General features: G+C 40.7%; 1 protein-coding gene across 3 annotated transcripts in view; it reads left to right on the top strand.

The window, feature by feature from the left end:
• Positions 1–1,065: 1,065 nt before the first annotated feature.
• Positions 1,066–18,698, top strand: part of ZNF283 (zinc finger protein 283) — a 30,375-nt gene continuing 12,742 nt past the window's right edge. The window contains exons 1-5 of one of the 3 annotated variants that reach the window (XM_087421628.1): positions 1,066–1,208; positions 2,263–2,313; positions 3,862–3,925; positions 6,360–6,447; positions 8,234–8,360. In XM_087421628.1, the coding sequence (XP_087277754.1) occupies positions 3,894–3,925; positions 6,360–6,447; positions 8,234–8,360 (247 nt within the window). In that variant the 5' untranslated portion in view covers positions 1,066–1,208; positions 2,263–2,313; positions 3,862–3,893. Of the gene's footprint in view, positions 1,209–2,186; positions 2,314–3,861; positions 3,926–6,359; positions 6,448–8,233; positions 8,361–18,698 lie in introns of all 3 variants that reach the window. The other 2 variants (XM_087421629.1, XM_004440362.3) reach the window with 2 other exon arrangements.

The following is an 18,698-nucleotide window of genomic DNA, read 5'->3' as shown; positions in this document are numbered from 1 at the left end:
AAAACATCTTTGATTCATTTATAAAACATCTAAATCATTTGGCAGATAAACTGCAAATCTTTCTCGGCATCTTAAATTTGATGCTCCAAGAAGATGTAATAACACTACTCTATTTTATATAAAAGATAATGAAATTGTGGATTATTGTCACTCACTGTCACAACACACAGTCACAATTTCCCAGGCACATATAGTGGTCAGTAGTCAGATAATCAAACTAACACATACCGAGCTAGACAACACTACACTGTTTTTCAAACCCACCTGGACAGTGACCCACTTTCATAATCACCATGGTATGCACATAAAAGAAAGGCCTATCAAAAAAGTCACAAATATTAAGTCATCTTCAGCTACTGATATTAACAGAAACAGACAATGTCATAGACCTCCTCACGTCTCTGTCCTACAGAGACCTTCGCACAAGTCCCCATGGTCACAATATCCATTCGCGACCACTTATTGTTGCTTTCCAACAGCAGCATGCCATCTCTAACACAAGCCGGGTAACACCTAAGGAAACAAAGACCCACACTGGCAGAAACTATCCCATGAATATAAACAACTCCACACAGGGTCCCAGACACCGAATGGGACCCACAAACTCACCCAGAGCAAGACACACCCATCTGTTCAACTGCCAGACTGCTCCAGTCAGTCTCTCATACCCAGGTAAGCTCGTGGCCCTCCTCAGGGTCATTCTCACGGACTTTACCTGGGCTGACCCCTCCCCGAGGCCCAAGTCCCTGGTCACCCTTTATTCCCATCTCCACCCGCTCTGGACTTCAGAATGCGTTCCTTAGCTTTCGCCGAGAACCTCTGAATTTGCCCTTAACCACGCCAAAGTCCACTGAGCCGCGAGGCTCGCCCAAGCCGGGAACTACTTCCCCCAGCAGAAACCAGAGCTCCGAGCGGGCTTCTGCTAAAGCACCTTAGATGGGCAGAGCCGAGTTGCACGCTGGGAGCGGTCTGAAGCGCCAGGTTCCCGGCTTCCGGGGATTTGCCGGCTGTGGACTACATTTCCCAGAAGTCTGCGCGCCCAGATCTTTTCCGGGCGAGGAGAGCTTGCCTGCGAGAGCACTTCGAACCGCCGGGCTCCCAGCCTCCGTGGATTTTCCGGCTCTCATTTCCCATAAGCATCTGGGCCCAAGATCACCTCGATCTCTGGGTCTCTTTCCGGTGTCCTCAAGGCTTTCGGACCCTGCGCGGTGAGTCGGTCGCGTCCGAGGAAGTAGTGAGCGCCGGGGTGAGGGTGGGAGGGCTCTGCGGACTTGACCGGAGCCGCATCAGGACGGCGGTGGGGGGTGGGGGGAGTCTGGGGGGCGGACGCGGCGTGTCGCGTCCGGAGCCTCAAGCCTGTGTGCGCGAGCGGTTGAGCAGGATGGTGTCTGACAGGCGGAGTGACAGGGCTGGGTGTGTCTGCGTGACCGCGTGTGCGATCGGGAAGGGGTGACAGTGATGGGGTGCTGGCCTCGTGGTTTTGTTTGGGCCGTGTGCTCTAGGTCTCTCTAGACTCTCTTAGGGTCCGCCACAGTTAAATGACCACAAGAAAAGAGTCCTCTTCTAAGCCCTAGAGGGGACATTTCAAGCCAGAAGGCAGGCACAGGTCGAGAGTTGCGGTGAGAATTTTACCTCTGGAAGTGTCCTCGTGACAGGCTCCTGGGAAGACGTGATCGGGGGTCCCAGAGGTGGGATTCCTAGAAGGGGCGCCTCTAACAGCTCCCTGGGGCCAGCTACATGTCTCAGGGCCACTGCAACCAGACCCAAGAATTCCGTCAACTCAGAGATAGAGTCCAACCTCCCTCTTTTTTCTTTTGTTTTTTGCTGAGGGAGGAAGATTGCCTTGAGCTAACATCTGTTGCCAATCTTCCTCTTTTTTCTTCTTTTTTGCTGAGAGAGGAAGATTCGCCCTGAGCTAACATCTGTCGCCAATCTTCCTCTTTTTTTTTTTGCTGCAGGAGGAAGATCCGCCCTGAGCTAACATCTGTGCCAGTCTTCCTCTATTTTGTATGTGGGTCACCGCTGTAGCATAGCCGCCAAGAGTGATGTAGGTCTGCGGCGCCAGAGAATTAACCACTAGGCCACGGGGCCGGCCCCCCAACCTCCCTTTTAGTTCTATTTGGCTATATGTGGTTGAAGGCAGATGTGCCATAGAGGGTGTTTTGTTTGGTTTTTTTCTTTTTTAGTTTAGTCTGTGCTGCAAGAAATGCTAGTGTCTCATGGTTCCTTTTTTTCCCCCACTGCTGCCGGGTTCCTGAGAAGGACCCTGAAGAGGAGGAGAGAATTGTCGCATATTTAGAAATCAAGGTTCAAGTGAGTTTGTTTCTTTATTTATAGAGTTACTTTTGTTTTTAGATCATGAGAATATTTGCTTTCCTTGGCCTGAAATGTCTTGACTAGTAGAGTCTCTCCTGGATCTTCCTTTTCGTGAATAACCCCCTAAGGTGATGCATCACTCTTCCCACGGGCCCCCTAGCGTCCTCAATTACCAGCCATCTGTTCCTATGGCAAAGTGTTCAAATCCTTCAGGGCATTCTCTTTCTAAGTATTCTGGTGGCATAGAAATACCCCTCCTGGAGATGAATGTTAGAGCTTTATTTTAGAGATCACTATTTACATGGTATTGTGTACAAACTATTTTTTATCTTTTCCTCGGTCATGATTTTTAAAGCAAGGCAAGGTAGAAGGGGATTATTTCAGTTAATAAATGACAATGTTGTGAGGCTTTTAGGGGCGGGAATATGAGTGGGCTTTGAGCATAGGGGTTTGCAGTTTGTACGAACAAGGGCAGAGACTTCAGATCATCTTTAGGTAGAAATCTGTAACATTGCTAAGCATGAATTGTTTCAGGTCCAACTTCGTGTGGGTTGTGAGAGGCAGTACTCTATTGTGGTTAAGAGTAAGGCTCTGGAGTTAGAGCATCTGGCTTTAAATCCTGGCTCTGCCTGCGACTAGCTGTGTGTGCTTAGACAGATGACTCAGCATCTCTGTGCCACATCTACAAAATTGGGCCAAAATAATACCTGCTTAATGGGGTTGTAATGATGTAAGATGAGATAATATGTGTAAAGCTCCTTAGAACAGTGCCTGCCCCATGATACAGGCTTAGTAAATATTAAGAGATGCTGTTATGTAGTGATTCTGGATCATTCTCCATAAACTTTTTATAGATTGAAATATGAAGATGATTGTGATGAGTGTTTGAAAGTTTAAGAAAGATGCTCAAATGGTCTAGTACAGGAAATCTTAACCTGAGGGCTTCTTATTCCTTTTGTGAGCTTCCCGGTGACCACAGACCCCTTGAAATTGAGACGTAATTTTTGTAAATATGTGCAAATTCATTTTTTAATGGGCAGAATGTCTATAATTTCATGAGATTATCAAGTGTACAAGACCCAAAAAAGATCTAGTTCCATTGATCTGGTATAAAGACATAATAGCTGGGAAGGAACCTTAAAATGAGTGTCTAGTTTTATGGAAACAGTTAATTGAATTGCAGTATATCCTGTGATGGAATAACATGTGCCTAATAAAAATCATGTTTATAAAGAATCAAAAGAAGGAAAAATGGAAATGATATAATATTAAGCTATAGGTGTAGTTATGAACAAAAGTACTCAAGAATATTATGATTTATTATGAATCCTATTCAAAAAGACAAGCTTTTGAAAGACATTTTGCAAAGGTTGTATCCAAAATGTTATTTTAATTGACCATTAAGTGAAGAGGGGGAGAGGTGTGGCCACACTTGTTAAACATTTATTTTGTGCCAAATATTGTTTTGTTTATTTATGCATATATCCACATATATTTTCTTCTCAGACTTTGAAGGTGACTCACATAATTCGTGTTCCTTCACAGGAGAATCTTGACAGTGAAAGCGTCTCGTATTGATGAGTGACAGCTCCAGCATGTTCGAGAGCTGGTAGGTGTAGTTTGTTTCAGACTCGCTGATTTTCAGTGTCGGGCCTGGTTGTTCAATTTTCTTAATGACTGAAATATGCCTTTTCCCTATCACTCCATTTTTTACATTTGGAAGTTTCTTTATATTTTTGATTATGGAATTAATACAAATTTGTTGCAAAAAATTCGGCAAGCCAGGAAATGTATAGGGAAGGAAGTGAAAATTACGTCCTCTAGAGTTAATCATGCTTAATATTTTGATGTATTTTTATTCAAATTTTTCTTCCTGTGAGCCTATGTCTCTGATTTTATTTCTGCAGAATAAAATCACAGTAATCAGTGATATAATTGAGTTGAAGACTCTTTAGCTCTTAGTTTGAAAAAGAAACCCAACCCAGACATGGATTTTATTTTAATCTTGAATATGTAGAAACAAGAGGGAAGAACCAGCTTCCTTTCTTATTTGAAAACTGTCAAGTATTTACAATTTTTAGGAATATAGAAATGCCACTTAAAAATTGATTACCAGAGAGGAAGATTGGCACAGATGTGAGCTCAGGGCTGATCTTCCCCAAGCCAAAAAATGAGGAAGATTGGCAACAGATGTTAGCTCAGGGCTAATCTTCTTCACAAAAAAAAAAAAAAAAAAAATTGATTACCAGGGCAACAAAGACAGCCTTTCAGAACTAGATGATTTTAAAGGTTCCTTCCACAGAGAATAGCAATAATCTCTAATATAGAGTTGTCTTACTAAAATCTATTTTACAGATAATATTTCCAAGAACAGATGTTAATACCAGAGGGTAGAATAAGAATGTTACAGTTATAAATATTCAAATAAGCCACCAGTTTGCACAGAAGAATAAGATTGAGCCTGTAGTTAATGTTCTCAGCTTGACACCTAATTGGGTTGTGTTTTCTGAGCTGGCTTTATAATGCGGAATCCTGTCTCTCCTGTAGCTTCTGGGAGGAAGGCATATTTCCTCTATATTTTTCTGAGAACCTATTTTGCTCATCTTATTATTTAGGAAGAATAGTGGGCTCAAGGCTGGGCTGTGAAATTTTAATTAGGATTATAAGAAAGCAGACTGAGAAGCAAAGATTTTATTATGAGAAAAATGGAAAGAGTGGCAGTAACTGTATTATAATGGGATAAGGGACGTTAATCTTCATCTTCAATAATAATGGCTGAAACATATATTAAGCAGTTATTATACACCATTCAGTATTTTTATATGGATTTTCTTACGTAATCTTGAATGCAACCAGAACACTGTACTTATCCCTCTTTTATTGATGAGGAAATAGAAGTGTTGAGAAATTGGTAACTAACAAGCTCGGATCTACATCCTGAAAATCTGATACCAGAGCATTACCTTATTAACCTATCTTAACTTCAGAAACACTTCTCACATTATGTGTCTTTTACAAACCTGCCTCCCTCACTAAGAAATTGGTTATGCATGCTTTTCTTCATCAATTAATATGGTCCGATATCATCATAACTAACAAGGGTATCATGAGCCATAATTTATTAAGCCTTTTGCCTACTATTACATAGTTTCTAATTCTTGATTATCGTAAATGATTTTTGGTTGAATATCCTTGTGTATACATCTTGTGTACTTCTCTAGCTATTTAAGGATACATTTCTATACGTGGAATTTTGGGTAAAAATTTGTCTCAAATATAAGACCCTGAGATAGTAGTGCTTGGGAGGTAATACAATGACTAAAGACATAGTCGTTACCTCTAAGACAAGTAAGACAAAATATACATAGAATAAGTGTAAGGCAGCCAGCAGCAAAGACTAAAAGGCAATTCAGGTGACCTGTCTTAGGAACTCACAGGAAAGTAATCACAGCAATACTGTTGGGTCATGACCAACTTTCTGGAGGCGAATGGAATTGATCCTGTGAGTTTTATACCTTCTAGTTTTTATCCTCCTCATGTTAGCTGCAAAGTGAGACTAATGGGATCTTGTGATTCAGCAGTTATCTGAAGGGTGTCATGTCTAAAAAGACAGGTTCAGATACAGAATAAACCCCTTTGTGATGATTTTCCCCAACTTAGCATAGTTCCATAGTGTTCCGTTGCATGGAGGTTCTGAATGCATTAAGAAGTCAGCTTTTTAGGCTCCTGAGCCTATGAAGGATGCTCTAACTTGGACCATGTGGTCTCTTCTCAGCCCCGAAGGGAATGAGGGGAGGAGGATCTAGTAGGAGCAGGACTGAGTGGTCCAATCTCAGGTCCATATCAGCATCTCCAGGATTGGGCAGTACCAGAAACCTTCCTGCTGAAGGACCTTGGGTTTGGGGTGAGAGTTTAGATCCCATAAGTGACGTGTGGGATGTGGGGTAGAAGCAGGAGTGGAGGACAGAGAAGCTTATATTAACTGAAGTCAGGATGGAATCACTTAAGCACACCTGGTCTAAAGCTTGTTTTTTCTTCTCCAGCTCTGGCTTTTCTGGATTCTGTGCTTCACCAATAGAGGAACCCCATGGAGCATTAATTAGCTCTTGCAATTCTAGAACCATGACTGATGTAAGTTGGTATTTCTCTCTTCTTGAAATATTATGATTCTTTAGGTCATATGAATCTTTTCCTTATCCTAAAGCTTTCTGTCTAACAGAACCCCATCCCTGAACCTGCTTCTCAGTTCCTCCTGTTCCAGTGAAGGATGGTGCCAGATAGCCCAGGGTCCTCCCTGTGTGCCTTTGCCAATCAGCGTCATCATATTCACTAAACACATTATTCAACCTCTGTGTGCTCAGTCTTCTGTCCAGAACAGTGAAGGAATGGAGTTTTTTGAGGGAAATACTTGAGCTTCTGTCAAAGAATAACTCAAAGAAATATAGTTAACAATGAGCACACTTTTACTTGTGTACAAGGAAAACCAATAATATATTTGATAGATTTCATCTGTCAAAGGCACAAACAGGATTTACATGAGAGGAGGAAGGAGGAGAGAATGAAAGTTTGCAGACATTTTGAAAACAACACTTCTCCTTTTTTAGGCTAAGATGCTAATTGGCAGACAGGTAGGAAGACAGCCAGTCAGGATACTCTGCCCTCAGACAGCTAGATGGTCACCCGAGAGAGCAGTGTCCATTTGTACATTCTCTGGAAGAGCTTTGGTGTTTCACTGTGACGTGTCCATGGCAGGCTGTCTTGGTTTGTGCCCTTCGTTATCACCTCTGTCTTCTTCCGGCCAGGGCTGCTCCAGTTCCCTTCTCAGAATTTCTCATTCCTGTGTCAAGTCTAGGGTGTGATAAGTTAGCGATGAGGGTCTCATTGGACCACACAGGAAAGCTTAGAACTTCTTCACAGACCTGTGTTTTCCAGAGAGATAAGATGGAATTTGGGATTTCTTCGTCTCAGCCTCAGTTTATGTCCTTTGCGAGGCTTTTAAGATTAGAGAAGGGAGTGAGTGGTTCTCTCCAGGGATTCCCTAATCGTCAGTGTCAAAGTCTATTTTGTCATTGACCAGGACATACAGGTCTTGGGTGACATCTGTGTCATGTATCATATCCTATATCCATATCTTCCAACTCGGAAACAAGGCGGGTGTTAAGCAAGGGGTGGTTGATGGTAACAAAGAAGAAGATGATCCAGATTCTTATGTACTAGATGATAATAGATTGTCAGAATTAAGAAAATCTTTAGAAGTTTTGTTCAGCCTACATGTATAAATTATTTAATAGAATTATTAGTCTCATATATCCATATGAGGAACTGAATTGCAGCTAATAAAAACATTTTGTGTAGTTATCATCATAAGAAAAAATGCTTATGATGTAACCTAACAGAATGATATACTTGAGGTTTAACAACAATAATCCGTAATTTAATGGAAATTATTTTTCTCAAATATTTTATAGTAAATTTGGAAAAAAAAGTTTTCATGTTTTTTTTTCTTATTCCTCAAAGGGAAACAATGGTGTAGTGGTTTACATTTATAAAGAATTTATGAGGAAGGTTGTATGTATGTACACACACACACACACATTCACTCACACTATTTTTATTTAATGGGGGAGAAACTGAGATAATTTTGTATATTACCAGACAGATCTGGATAGCTGAGTTATCTCAGTGTCCAGGAAGGTTTTTCTGCTATAACAGGATTCTTCTAGTACATGTAGGCACTCTACTTTAGTCACATTAATTTCCTTAACATTTCCCTACCCGTATCACAGGCTTCCTGCCGACTTGATTGTTGTATTTTTCTCTACTTGCAGTTCATCCTTCATGACTCTCTTTTTCCCTCTTTGAAATATTGTCTTAATTTCTTTAATTTCACAAGTAATGCGTGGGCTTTTGGTTTTAGGCATTGGTGACTTTCAGCGACGTGGCCATCGACTTCTCGCAGGAGGAGTGGGAGTGCCTGGACCCCGCTCAGAGGGACTTGTACATGGATGTGATGCTGGAGAACTATAGTAACTGGGCCTCACTGGGTAAGGTCTTCTGCGTGAAGTCATGTAGAATCTCCTCTCGGCAACCTCAGCTTTCTCCCCTGGGAATTACAGGGCTATCTTGGAAGAAACCAGGTGGATTTCTTCTCCTTGTTCTCAAAGGAATGTTTTGATATTTGTTGGGTTAGGAATGGGTTCATTAAGCACCCTGATCTTGCCATCCCTCAGTGAATGTCACACCTTCCTCTGGCCCTTCCTGCGCTCGCCTTTCTTTAACGATGGGGAGTTGGATTCGCACGATGGGGCATTTATTTCCTAACCATTGTCAAAGAAACCAGGTTTCATGCTGTGTTTACTGTCAGCATTGTTATAGATGATCTGTGTGTCCTTGCTACTCAAAGTCTGGTTCTTTTTTTTTTTTCCTTTTTTCTTTTATTGAGGTCATAATAGTTTATAACATTGTGCAATTTCAGTTGTACATTATTATTTGTCGGTCACCATATATATGTGCCCCTTTACCTGTTATGCCCACCGCCAACCCCCTTCCCCTCTGGTAACCACTAATCTGTTCTCTTTGTCCGTGTGTTTGTTTATCTTCCACATATGAGTAAAGTCACGCAGTGTTTGTCTGTCTCTGTCTGACTTATTTCACTTAACATAATACCCTCAAAGTCCATCCATGTTGTTGCAAATGGTATGATTTTGTCTTTTTTTATGGCTGAGTAGTATTCCATTATATATATATATACTACATCTTCTTTATCCATTCATCAGTTGACGGGCACTTGGGTTGCTTCCACATCTTGGCTATTGTGAATAATGCTGCAGTGAACATAGGGGTGCATTAGTCTCTTTGAATTGTTGATTTCAAGTTCTTTGGATAAATACCTGGTAGTGGGATAGCTGGGTCATATGGTATTTCTATTTTTAATTTTTTGAGAAATCTCCATACTGTTTTCCATAGCAGCTGCACCAGTTTGCACTCCCACCAGCAGTGTATGAGAGTTCCCTTCTCTCCACATCCTCTCCAACATTTGTTATTTTTCATCTTGGTATTTATAGCCATTCTAGTGGGTGTAAGGTGATATCTCATTATAGTTTTTATTTGCATTTCCCTAATGATTAGTGATGTTGAGCATCTTTTCACATGCCTGTCGGCCATCTGTATATCTTTGGAAAAATATCTGTTCATATCCTCTGCCCATTTTTTAATCGGGTTCTTTGTTTTTTTGTTGTTGAGTTGTGTGTGTTCTCTATGTATTTTGGAGATTAACCGCTTGTCGGAGATATGATGTGCAAATATTTCCTCCCAGTTGGTAGGTTGTCTTTTTGTTTTGTTCCTGGTTTCCTTTGCCTTGCAGAAGCTCTTTAGTCTGATGAAGTCCCATTTGTTTATTTTTTCTTTTGTTTCCCTTGCCCAAGTAGATATGGTATTCAAAAAGATGTTTCTAAGGCCAATGTCAAAAAGTGGACTGCCTATATTTTCTTCAAGGAGTTTTATGGTTTCATATCTTACCTTCAAGTCTTTAATCCATTTTGAGTTAATTTTTGTGTATGGCGAAAGGTAAAGTTCTACTTTCATTCTTTCGCATGTGGCTGTCCAGTTTTCCCAACACCATTTATTGAAGAGACTTTCCTTTCTCCATTGTGTGTTCTTGGCTCCTTTGTCAAAGATTAGCTGTCTGTAGGTGTGTGGGTTTTATTTCTGGGCTTTCAATTCTGTTCCATTGATCTGTGTGTCTGTTTTTGTACCAGTACCATGCTGTTTTGATTACTATTGCTTTGTAGTATGTTTTTTTTTTTTTTTTTTAGTTTTTTGTTTATTGCAGTAAGATTGGTTTATAACATTGTATAAATTTCAGGTGTACATCATTATACTTCTATTTCTGCATAGATTACATCATGTTCACCACCCAAATACTAATTACAACCCATCACCACACACATGTGCCGAATTATCCCTTTCGCCCTCCTACCTCCCCCCTTCCCCTCTGGTAACCACCAATCCAGTCTCTGTCTCTGTGTGTTCGTTTATTGTTGTTATTATCTACTACTTAATGAAGGAAATCATATGGTATTTGACCTTCTCCCTCTGACTTATTTCACTTTGCATAATACCCTCAATGTCCATCCATGTTGTCACAAATGGCTGGATTTCATCGTTTCTTATGGCTGAGTAGTATTCCATTGTGTATATATACCACATCTTCTTTATCCATTCGTCCATTGATGGGCACTTAGGTTGCTTCCAAGTCTTGGCTATTGTGAATAACGCTGCAATGAACACAGGGGTGCATGTATCTTTACGCATTGGTGTTTTCAAGTTCTTGGGATAAATATCCAACAGTGGAATAGCTGGATCATATGGTAGTTCTATCCTTGATTTTTTGAGGAATCTCCATACTGTGTTCTGTAGTGGCTGCACCAGTTTGCACTCCGACCAGCAGTGTATGAGAGTTCCCTTCTCTCCACATCCTCTCCAACACATGTTGTTTCCTGTCTTGTTAATTATAGCCATTCTGACGGGCGTGAGGTGATATCTCATTGTAGTTTTGATTTGCATTTCCCTGATAGTTAATGATTTTGAACATCTTTTCATGTGTCTGTTGGCCATCTGTATATCTTCTTTGGAGAAGTGTCTGTTCAGGTCTTTTGCCCATTTTTTAATTGGGTTGGTAGTTTTTTTGTTGTTGAGATGCATGAGTTCTTTTTATATTTTGGAGATGAAGCCCTTATCAGATGTATGGTTTGCAAATATCTTCTCCCAATTGTTAGGTTGTCTTTTCGTTTTGTTGATGGTTTCCTTTGCTGTACAGAAGCTTTTTAGTTTGATGTAGTCCCATTTGTTTATTTTTTCTATTGTTTCTCTTGCCCAGTCAGACATGGTGCTTGAAAATATGTTGCTAAGACCGATGTTGAAGAGCGTACTGGCTATGTTTTCTTCTAGAAGTTTCATAGTTTCAGGTCTTACATTCAAGTCTTTAATCCATTTGGAGTTAATTTTTGTGTATGGTATAAGGTAAGGGTCTACTTTCATTTTTTTGCATGTGGCTGTCCAGTTTTCCCAGCACCATTTGTTGAAGAGACTTTCTTTTCTCTATCGTATGTTCTTGGCTCCTTTGTCAAAGATTAGCTGTCCATAGATGTGTGGGTTTATTTCTGGGCTTTCGATTCTATTCCATTGATCTGTGTGTCTGTTTTTGTGGCAGTACCATGCTGTTTTGGTTACTATAGCTTTGTAGTATATTTTGAAATCAGGGAGTGTGACGCTTCCAGCTTTGTTCTTTTTTCTCAGGATTCCTTTACCTATTCGGGGTCTTTTGTTGTTCCACATAAATTTTAGGATTCTTTGTTCTATTTCTGTGAAAAATTTAGTTGGAACTTTGATAGGGATTGCATTAAATCTATAGATTGCTTTAGGAAGTATGGACATCTTAACTATGTGAATTCTTCCAATCCAAGAGCACGAAATATCTTTCCATTTCTTTGTGTCTTCTTCAGTTTCTTTCAGAAATGTTTTATAGTTTTCCGTGTACAGCTCTTTCACCTCTTTGGTTAAGTTTATTCCTAGGTATTTTATTCTTTTTGTTGCAATTGTAAATGGGATGGTATTCTTAATTTCTCTTTCTGCTACTTTGTTGTTAGTGTATAGAAATGCAACTGATTTTTGTATGTTGATTTTGTATCCTGCAACTTTACCATATTCGTTTATTACTTCTAAAAGTTTTCTGGTGGATTCTTTAGGGTTTTCTATATGTAAAATCATGTCATCTGCAAATAGTGAGAGTTTCACTTCTTCCTTTCCAATTTGGATCCCTCTTACTTCTTTCTCTTGCCTGATTGCTCTGGCTAGGACTTCCAGTACTATGTTAAATAGGAGTGGTGAGAGTGGGCATCCTTGTCTGGTTCCTGTTCTTAGAGGGATAGCTTTCAGTTTTTCACCATTGAGGATGATGTTAGCTGTGGGTTTCTCATATATGGTCTTTGTTATGTTGAGGTACTTTCCTTCTATACCCATTTTATTCAGAGTTTTTATCATAAATGGATGCTGTATCTTGTCAAATGCTTTCTCTGCATGTATTGAGATGATCATGTGATTTTTATTCTTCATTTTATTAATGTGGTGTATCACGTTGATTGATTTGCGAATGTTAAACCATCCCTGCATACCTGGAATAAATCCCACTCGATCATGGTGTATAATCTTTTTAACGTATTGTTGTATGTGATTTGCTAGTATTTTGTTGAGGATTTTTGCATCGATGTTCATGAGTGATACTGGCCTGTAATTTTCTTTTTTTGTGTTGTCCTTGTCTGGTTTTGGTATCAGGGTAATGTCGGCTTCGTAAAATGAGTTGGGGAGCTTCCCCTCCTCCTCAATTTTTTGGAAGAGTTTGAGAAGGATAGGTATTAAGTCTTCTTTGAATGTTTGGTAGAATTCACCAGGGAAGCCATCTGGTCCTGGACTTTTATTTTTGGGGAGGTTTTTGATTACTGTTTCAATCTCCTTACTGGTGATTGGTCCATTCAAATTCTCTACTTCTTCTTGATCCAGTTTTGGAAGGTTGTATGATTCTAAGAATTTATCCATTTCTTCCAGATTGTCGAATTGGTTGGCATATAGCTTTTCATAGTATTCTCTTATAATCTTTTGTATTTCTGAGGTGTCTGTTGTAATTTTTCCTCTTTCATTTCTGATTTTACTTATTTGTGTCTTCTCTCTTTTTTTCTTGGTGAGTCTACCTAAAGGTTTGTCTATTTTGTTGATCTTTTCAAAGAACCAGCTCTTGGTTTTATTAATTTTTTCTATTGTTTTTTGGTCTCTATTTCATTGATTTCTGCTCTGATTTTTATTATTTCCCTCCTTCTACTGATTTTGGGCTTTGTTTGTTCTTCTTTTTCCAGTTCCTTTAGGTGCATTGTTAGATTATTTGCGATTTTTCTTATTTGTTGAGATAGGCCTGTATTGCTATAAACTTCCCTCTTAGAACTGCTTTTGCTGTATCCCATAAATTCTGGCATGTCGTATTTTCATTTGTCTCCAGGTATTTTTTGATTTCTTCTTTGATTTCTTCGTTGACCCAGTCGTTGTTCAGTAGCATTTTGTTTAATCTCCACGTATTTGTGGCTTTTCTGATTTTCTTCCTATAGTTGATTTCTAGTTTCATACTGTTGTGGTCAGAAAAGATGCTTGGTATTATTTCAATCTTCTTAAATTTATGGAGACTTGTTTTGTGGCCTAATATGTGATCAGTCCTGGAGAATGTTCCATGTGCATTTGAAAAGAACGTGTATTCTTCGGTTTTTGGATGGAATGCTCTGTATATATCTACTAGGTCCATCTGTTCTAGTGTCATTTAAGGCCAATGTTTCCTTATTGATCTTCTGTTTGGATGATCTATCCGTTGGTGTAAGTGGAGTGTTCAAGTCCCCTACTATTATTGTGTTACTGTCTATTTCTGTTTTTATGTCTGTTAATAATTGCTTTATATATTTAGGTGCACCTACATTGGGTGCGTAGATATGTACAAGTGTTATATCCTCTTGTTGGATTGTTCCCTTGATCATTATGTAATGCCCTTCTTTGTCTCTTTTTACAGTTTTTGTTTTAAAGTCTATTTTGTCTGATATGAGTACTGCTACCCCAGCTTTCTTTCATTGCCATTTGCGTGGAGTATCTTTTTCCATCCCTTCACTTTCAGTTTGTGAGTGTCTTTAGGTCTGAAGTGTGTCTCTTGTATGCAGCATATATATGGGTCTTGTTTTTTTATCCAGTCAGCCACCTTATGCCTTTTAATTGGAGCATTTAGTCCGTTGACATTTAAAGTAGCTATTGATAAGTATGTACTTACTGCCATTTTTTAACTTTTTTTCTCAGTGTTTCAATAGTCCTTCTCTGTTCCTGTCTTCTCCTATACAGAATTGATGGTCTCTTTAGTTTGACCTCTGTCTGAAAGCTCTACTCTTTAACTCCCCTCTTCCCTCCTTTTATGTTTTTGGTGTCATATCTAACCTCTTTTTTGTGCATTTGTATCCCTTACCCTCTTATCCTGGAAATAGATAATTTTTCCTATTTGTGGTCTTCTCTTTTCCCCTTAAATCAGTCCCTTTAACATTTCTTGTAGCACTGGTTTCTTGGTGACAAACTACTTTAATTTTTGCTTGTCTGGGAAATATTTGATCTCTCCTTCCATTTTGAATGATAACCTTGCTGGGTAGAGTATTCTTGGCTGTAAGTTTTTTCCTTTTAGCCCTTTAAGTATATACTGCCACTCTCTTCTAGCCTGTAAGGTTTCTGCTGAGAAGTCAGCTGATAGCATTATGGGGTTTCCTTTGTATGTAACTTGACTTTCTCTTGTGGCTTTTAGGATTTTCTCTTTATCTTTAATTCTGGACATTTTGATTATGATGTGTCTTGGTGTGGGCCTCTTTGGGTTTATCTTGTTTGGGGCTCTCTGTGTTTCCTGTACCTGGATGTCTGTTTCCTTCCTTAGGTTAGGGAAGTTTTCATCTATTATTTCTTGAAATAGATTCTCTGCCCCTTTGTCTCACTCTTCTCCTTCTGGGACACCTATAACACGGATGTTAGTGCGCTTGATGTTGTCCCAGAGGTCCCTTAGACTGTCCTCACTCTTTTTAATTCTTTTCTCTTTTACCTGTTCAGCTTGGGTAATTTCTTCTAGTCTTTCGTCCAGCTCACAGATCCGTTCTTCTGTATCCTCTACACTGCTTTTGAGTCCCTCTAGTGAATTTTTCATTTCCAGTATTGTATTCTTCATTTCTGATTGGTTCTTTTTTATATCTTCCATTTCTTTGTTGACATTCTCACTGAGTTCATCTATTCTTCTCCCCAGATCAGTGAGCATCCTTAACACTCTTAGTTTGAACTCTCTGTCGGGTAGGTTGCTCATTTCTGTTTCACTTAGTTCCTTTTCTGGGGTTTTGTCCTGTTCCCTTACTTGGAATGTATTCTTTTGCCTCCTCATTTTGCCTCTTTCCCTGTGCTTGTGTCTACATATTAGGTAGGTCAGCTAAGTCTCCTGCTCTTGAATAGGTGACCTTATGTAAGTGATGCCTTAGGAGTCTTCCAGTGTGCTTCCCTCAGTTCTCAATGTTCCAGGGGTGACCCCTATATGGGCTACGTGTGTTCTTCCGTTGTGGCCTGTTTGCTCTCCCTGTAGGCGCCCAGGGAGGCCGAGTTATGCTCCTGGCCAGCTGTTGTAATGCGCAGCTGCTTGTAGTTGTTGTGGGCCCTTCAGTCTCTTTATCAGGTGTGGGGAGCCTCAGCACAGTGGCTGCAAGTTCTAATACCACATTTGTGTTGCTGTATTTCTTTTAAGTGAGTAGGCCCCCAGCATGGCACGTTGTTAGGCTCAGGGGCTTATAATTGCTATAAGCCTCCAGCCTTTAGGTCTCTTGTCAGTTCTCTGAGGATTGCAGCTGGGTGGGGCTGGCCTCAGGCACAGGAGCACCCAATTGTTTCAGGCTTTGGAAGGTGGGGCAAACCCCCTACGTGGGTCTTTGAGAAGCACAAGTCTTCTGCAGCTGACAAGCCCTGCCGCCCACAGGTCCACACACGCAGTCAACACAGTGCTGCCCCATGTGCACGCCCCGACCTCCCGAAGCGGACCCAGTCTCTCCATGGTGGGAGCCCCACACACTCCGCCACCGCCCCACACTCTCCACCTGCTCCTTGTGCACGCCCTGCCCCACTAATGTCGGCTCAGTTGCCACGCTGCAGGGAATCCAGTCACCAATCTATGCAGGCCCACAAGTTGCCTGAGGGCTTGTTGTTGGGTGGGGTCAGTCTCTAGGGTGGGCTGCCTGCCCTGGCTGAGCTGGATTAAATCGGTGCTCTAGCGAGTGGGGCAGACCTGGGCTAGCAGGCCTCAGGGAGAACTCCAATGGCGTCTGTGTCAGCATGCCCACACCAGGCCACAACAGTGGCCACCACCAATGTCCCAGTCCCTGGAGAGGTCTCACCTCTCACCGAGATGCACACAGGGCCTATTAGGTGAGTCTCTTTTCACCAAAGCACTATGTACCTTTCTTTCTGGTGATTTTAGGTTGCTTTCTGAAACGAGTGAGTTTGTGTGTGGGCCCTTTAAGAGCCGGTTTTAATTTCTTTGTGAACCAGCTTTTCTGGGGGTACTCCCCAATGTTTTAGTTGCAGGCAAAGTCAGATATTCTGCCACTCGTCTCGATTGTGCTGGGTCCACAAAATGCCCACAGCGGGGGCGCTCCGCGGCTCAGGGCCCCACGCCTCCAGGGAGGGCTGCGTACCTGTGGGCTGCTCCCAGGCGGCCATGACGTGCTGCGGCCTGTGAAGGCGGCATTTTTCCTCTCCAGAAGGGAGTTTCTGCCTCTTCTACCTCAGTTAGGATTGTCCGTTGTTGCAGGGGTTCCTCTTATCCAGTTTTCAGTTCTGTCTCAGGGGTAATTTTTCCACGAGTAGTTGTAAATTGGCTGTGTCCCCGGGAGGAGGTGAGTTCGGAGTCTGCCTATGCTGCCATCTTGACTTCCTCCTGTAGTATGTTGTGAAGTCAGGGATTGTGATGCCTCTAGCTTTGTTCTTTTTTCTCAGGATTGCTTTAGCTATTCAGGGTCTTTGTTGCCCCATATGAATGTTAGGATTCTTTGTACTATTTCTGTGAAGAATGTCATTGGGATTCTGATTGGGATCATGTTGAATCTGTAGATTGCTTTAGGTAATGTAGACATTTTATCTATGTTTATTTTCCCAATCCATGTGCATGGGATATCTTTCCATTTCTTTATGTCATCATCGATTTCTTTCACTAATGTCTTATAGTTTTCGTTGTGTAGGTCTTTCCCCTCCTTCGTTAAATTTATTCCTAGATATTTTACTCTTTTTGCTGCGATTGTAAATGGGATTGTATTTTTGAGTTCTCTTTCTGTTAGTTCATTATTAGTGTACAGAAATGCAACTGATTTTTGTAAGTTGATTTTGTACCTTGCAACTTTGCTGTGGTTGTTATTTCTAATAGTTTTCTGATGGATTCTTTAGGGTTTTCTATATATAGAATCATGTCATCTGCAAACAGTGAGAGTTTCACTTCTTCCTTGACAATTTGGATACCTTTTATTTCCTTTTCTTGCCTAATTGCTCTGGCAAAAACCTCCAGTACTGTGTTGAATAAGAGCGGGGAGAGTGGGCACCCTTGTCTTGTTCGTGTTCTCCTAGGAATGGCTTTCAGTTTTTCCCCGTTGAGTATGATGTTAGCTGTTGGTTTGTTATATGGCTTTATTATGTTGAGGTACTTTCATTCTATACCTATTTTATTGAGAGTTTTTATCATAAATGGATGTTGGATCTTGTCAAATGCATTCTCTGCATCTATTGAGATGACCGTGTGGTTCTTGTTGCTCATTTTGTTGATGTGGTGTACCACAGTGATGGATTTGCAGATGTTGAACCACCACTGGGTCCCTGGTATAAGTCCCATGTGATCATGGTGTGTGATCCTTTTAATGAATTGCTGTATTCAGTTTGCCAGTATTTTGTTGAGGATTTTTGCATCTATGTTCATCAGCAATATTGGCCTGTAATTTTCCTTCTTTGTGTTGTCCTTGTCTGGCTTTGGGATCAGGGTGCTGTTGGCCTCATGGAATGAGTTAGGAAGTGCTCTGTCTTCTTTAATTTTTTGGAACAGTTTGAGAAGGATAGGAATTAAATCTTCTTTGAATGTTTGGTAGAATTCTCCTGAGAATCCATCTGGTCCTGGACTTTATAAAATTTATTTATTTATTTATTTATTTTTATTTTTAATTTTCTTGGTGAGGAAGTTTAGCCCTGAGCTAACATCTGTTGCCAATCCTCCTCTTTTTGCTGAGGAAGACTGGCCGTGGCCTAACATCCGTACCCTTCTTCCTCTACTTTGTATGTGGGATGCCTGCCACAGCATGGCTTGATAAGTGTTGTGTAGGTCCACGCCCATGATCCAAACCTGTGAACCCTGGGCCGCCGAAGCAGAGCGCGCAAACTTCACCGCTACACCACTGGGCTGGCCCCTGGCCTATTATTTTTTGGGAGGTTTTTGATCACTATTTCAATCTCTTTACTTGTGATTGGTCTATTCAGATTCTCTATTTCTTCTTGATTCAGTTTTGGGTGGTTGTATGAGTCTAAGAATTTATCCATTTCTTCTAGATTGTCCAATTTGTTGGCATATAGTTTTTCATAGTATTCTATTATAATCCTTTTTATTTCTTTAGTATCCGTTGTAATTTCTCCTCTTTCATTTCTAATTTTATTTATTTGAGCCTTCTCTCTTTTTTTCTTAGTGAGTCTGGCTAAGGGTTTGTCAGTTTTGTTTATCTTCTCCAAGAACCAGCTATTAGTTTCAGTGATCCTTTCTG

Source organism: Ceratotherium simum, chromosome 33, assembly GCF_057802395.1.
Source record: "Ceratotherium simum simum isolate JZ-2026a chromosome 33, ASM5780239v1, whole genome shotgun sequence".
NCBI lineage: Eukaryota > Metazoa > Chordata > Mammalia > Perissodactyla > Rhinocerotidae > Ceratotherium > Ceratotherium simum.
The sequence above is the reverse complement of the archived record's forward strand: the minus strand, read 5'-3'. Positions and strand labels throughout refer to the sequence as shown.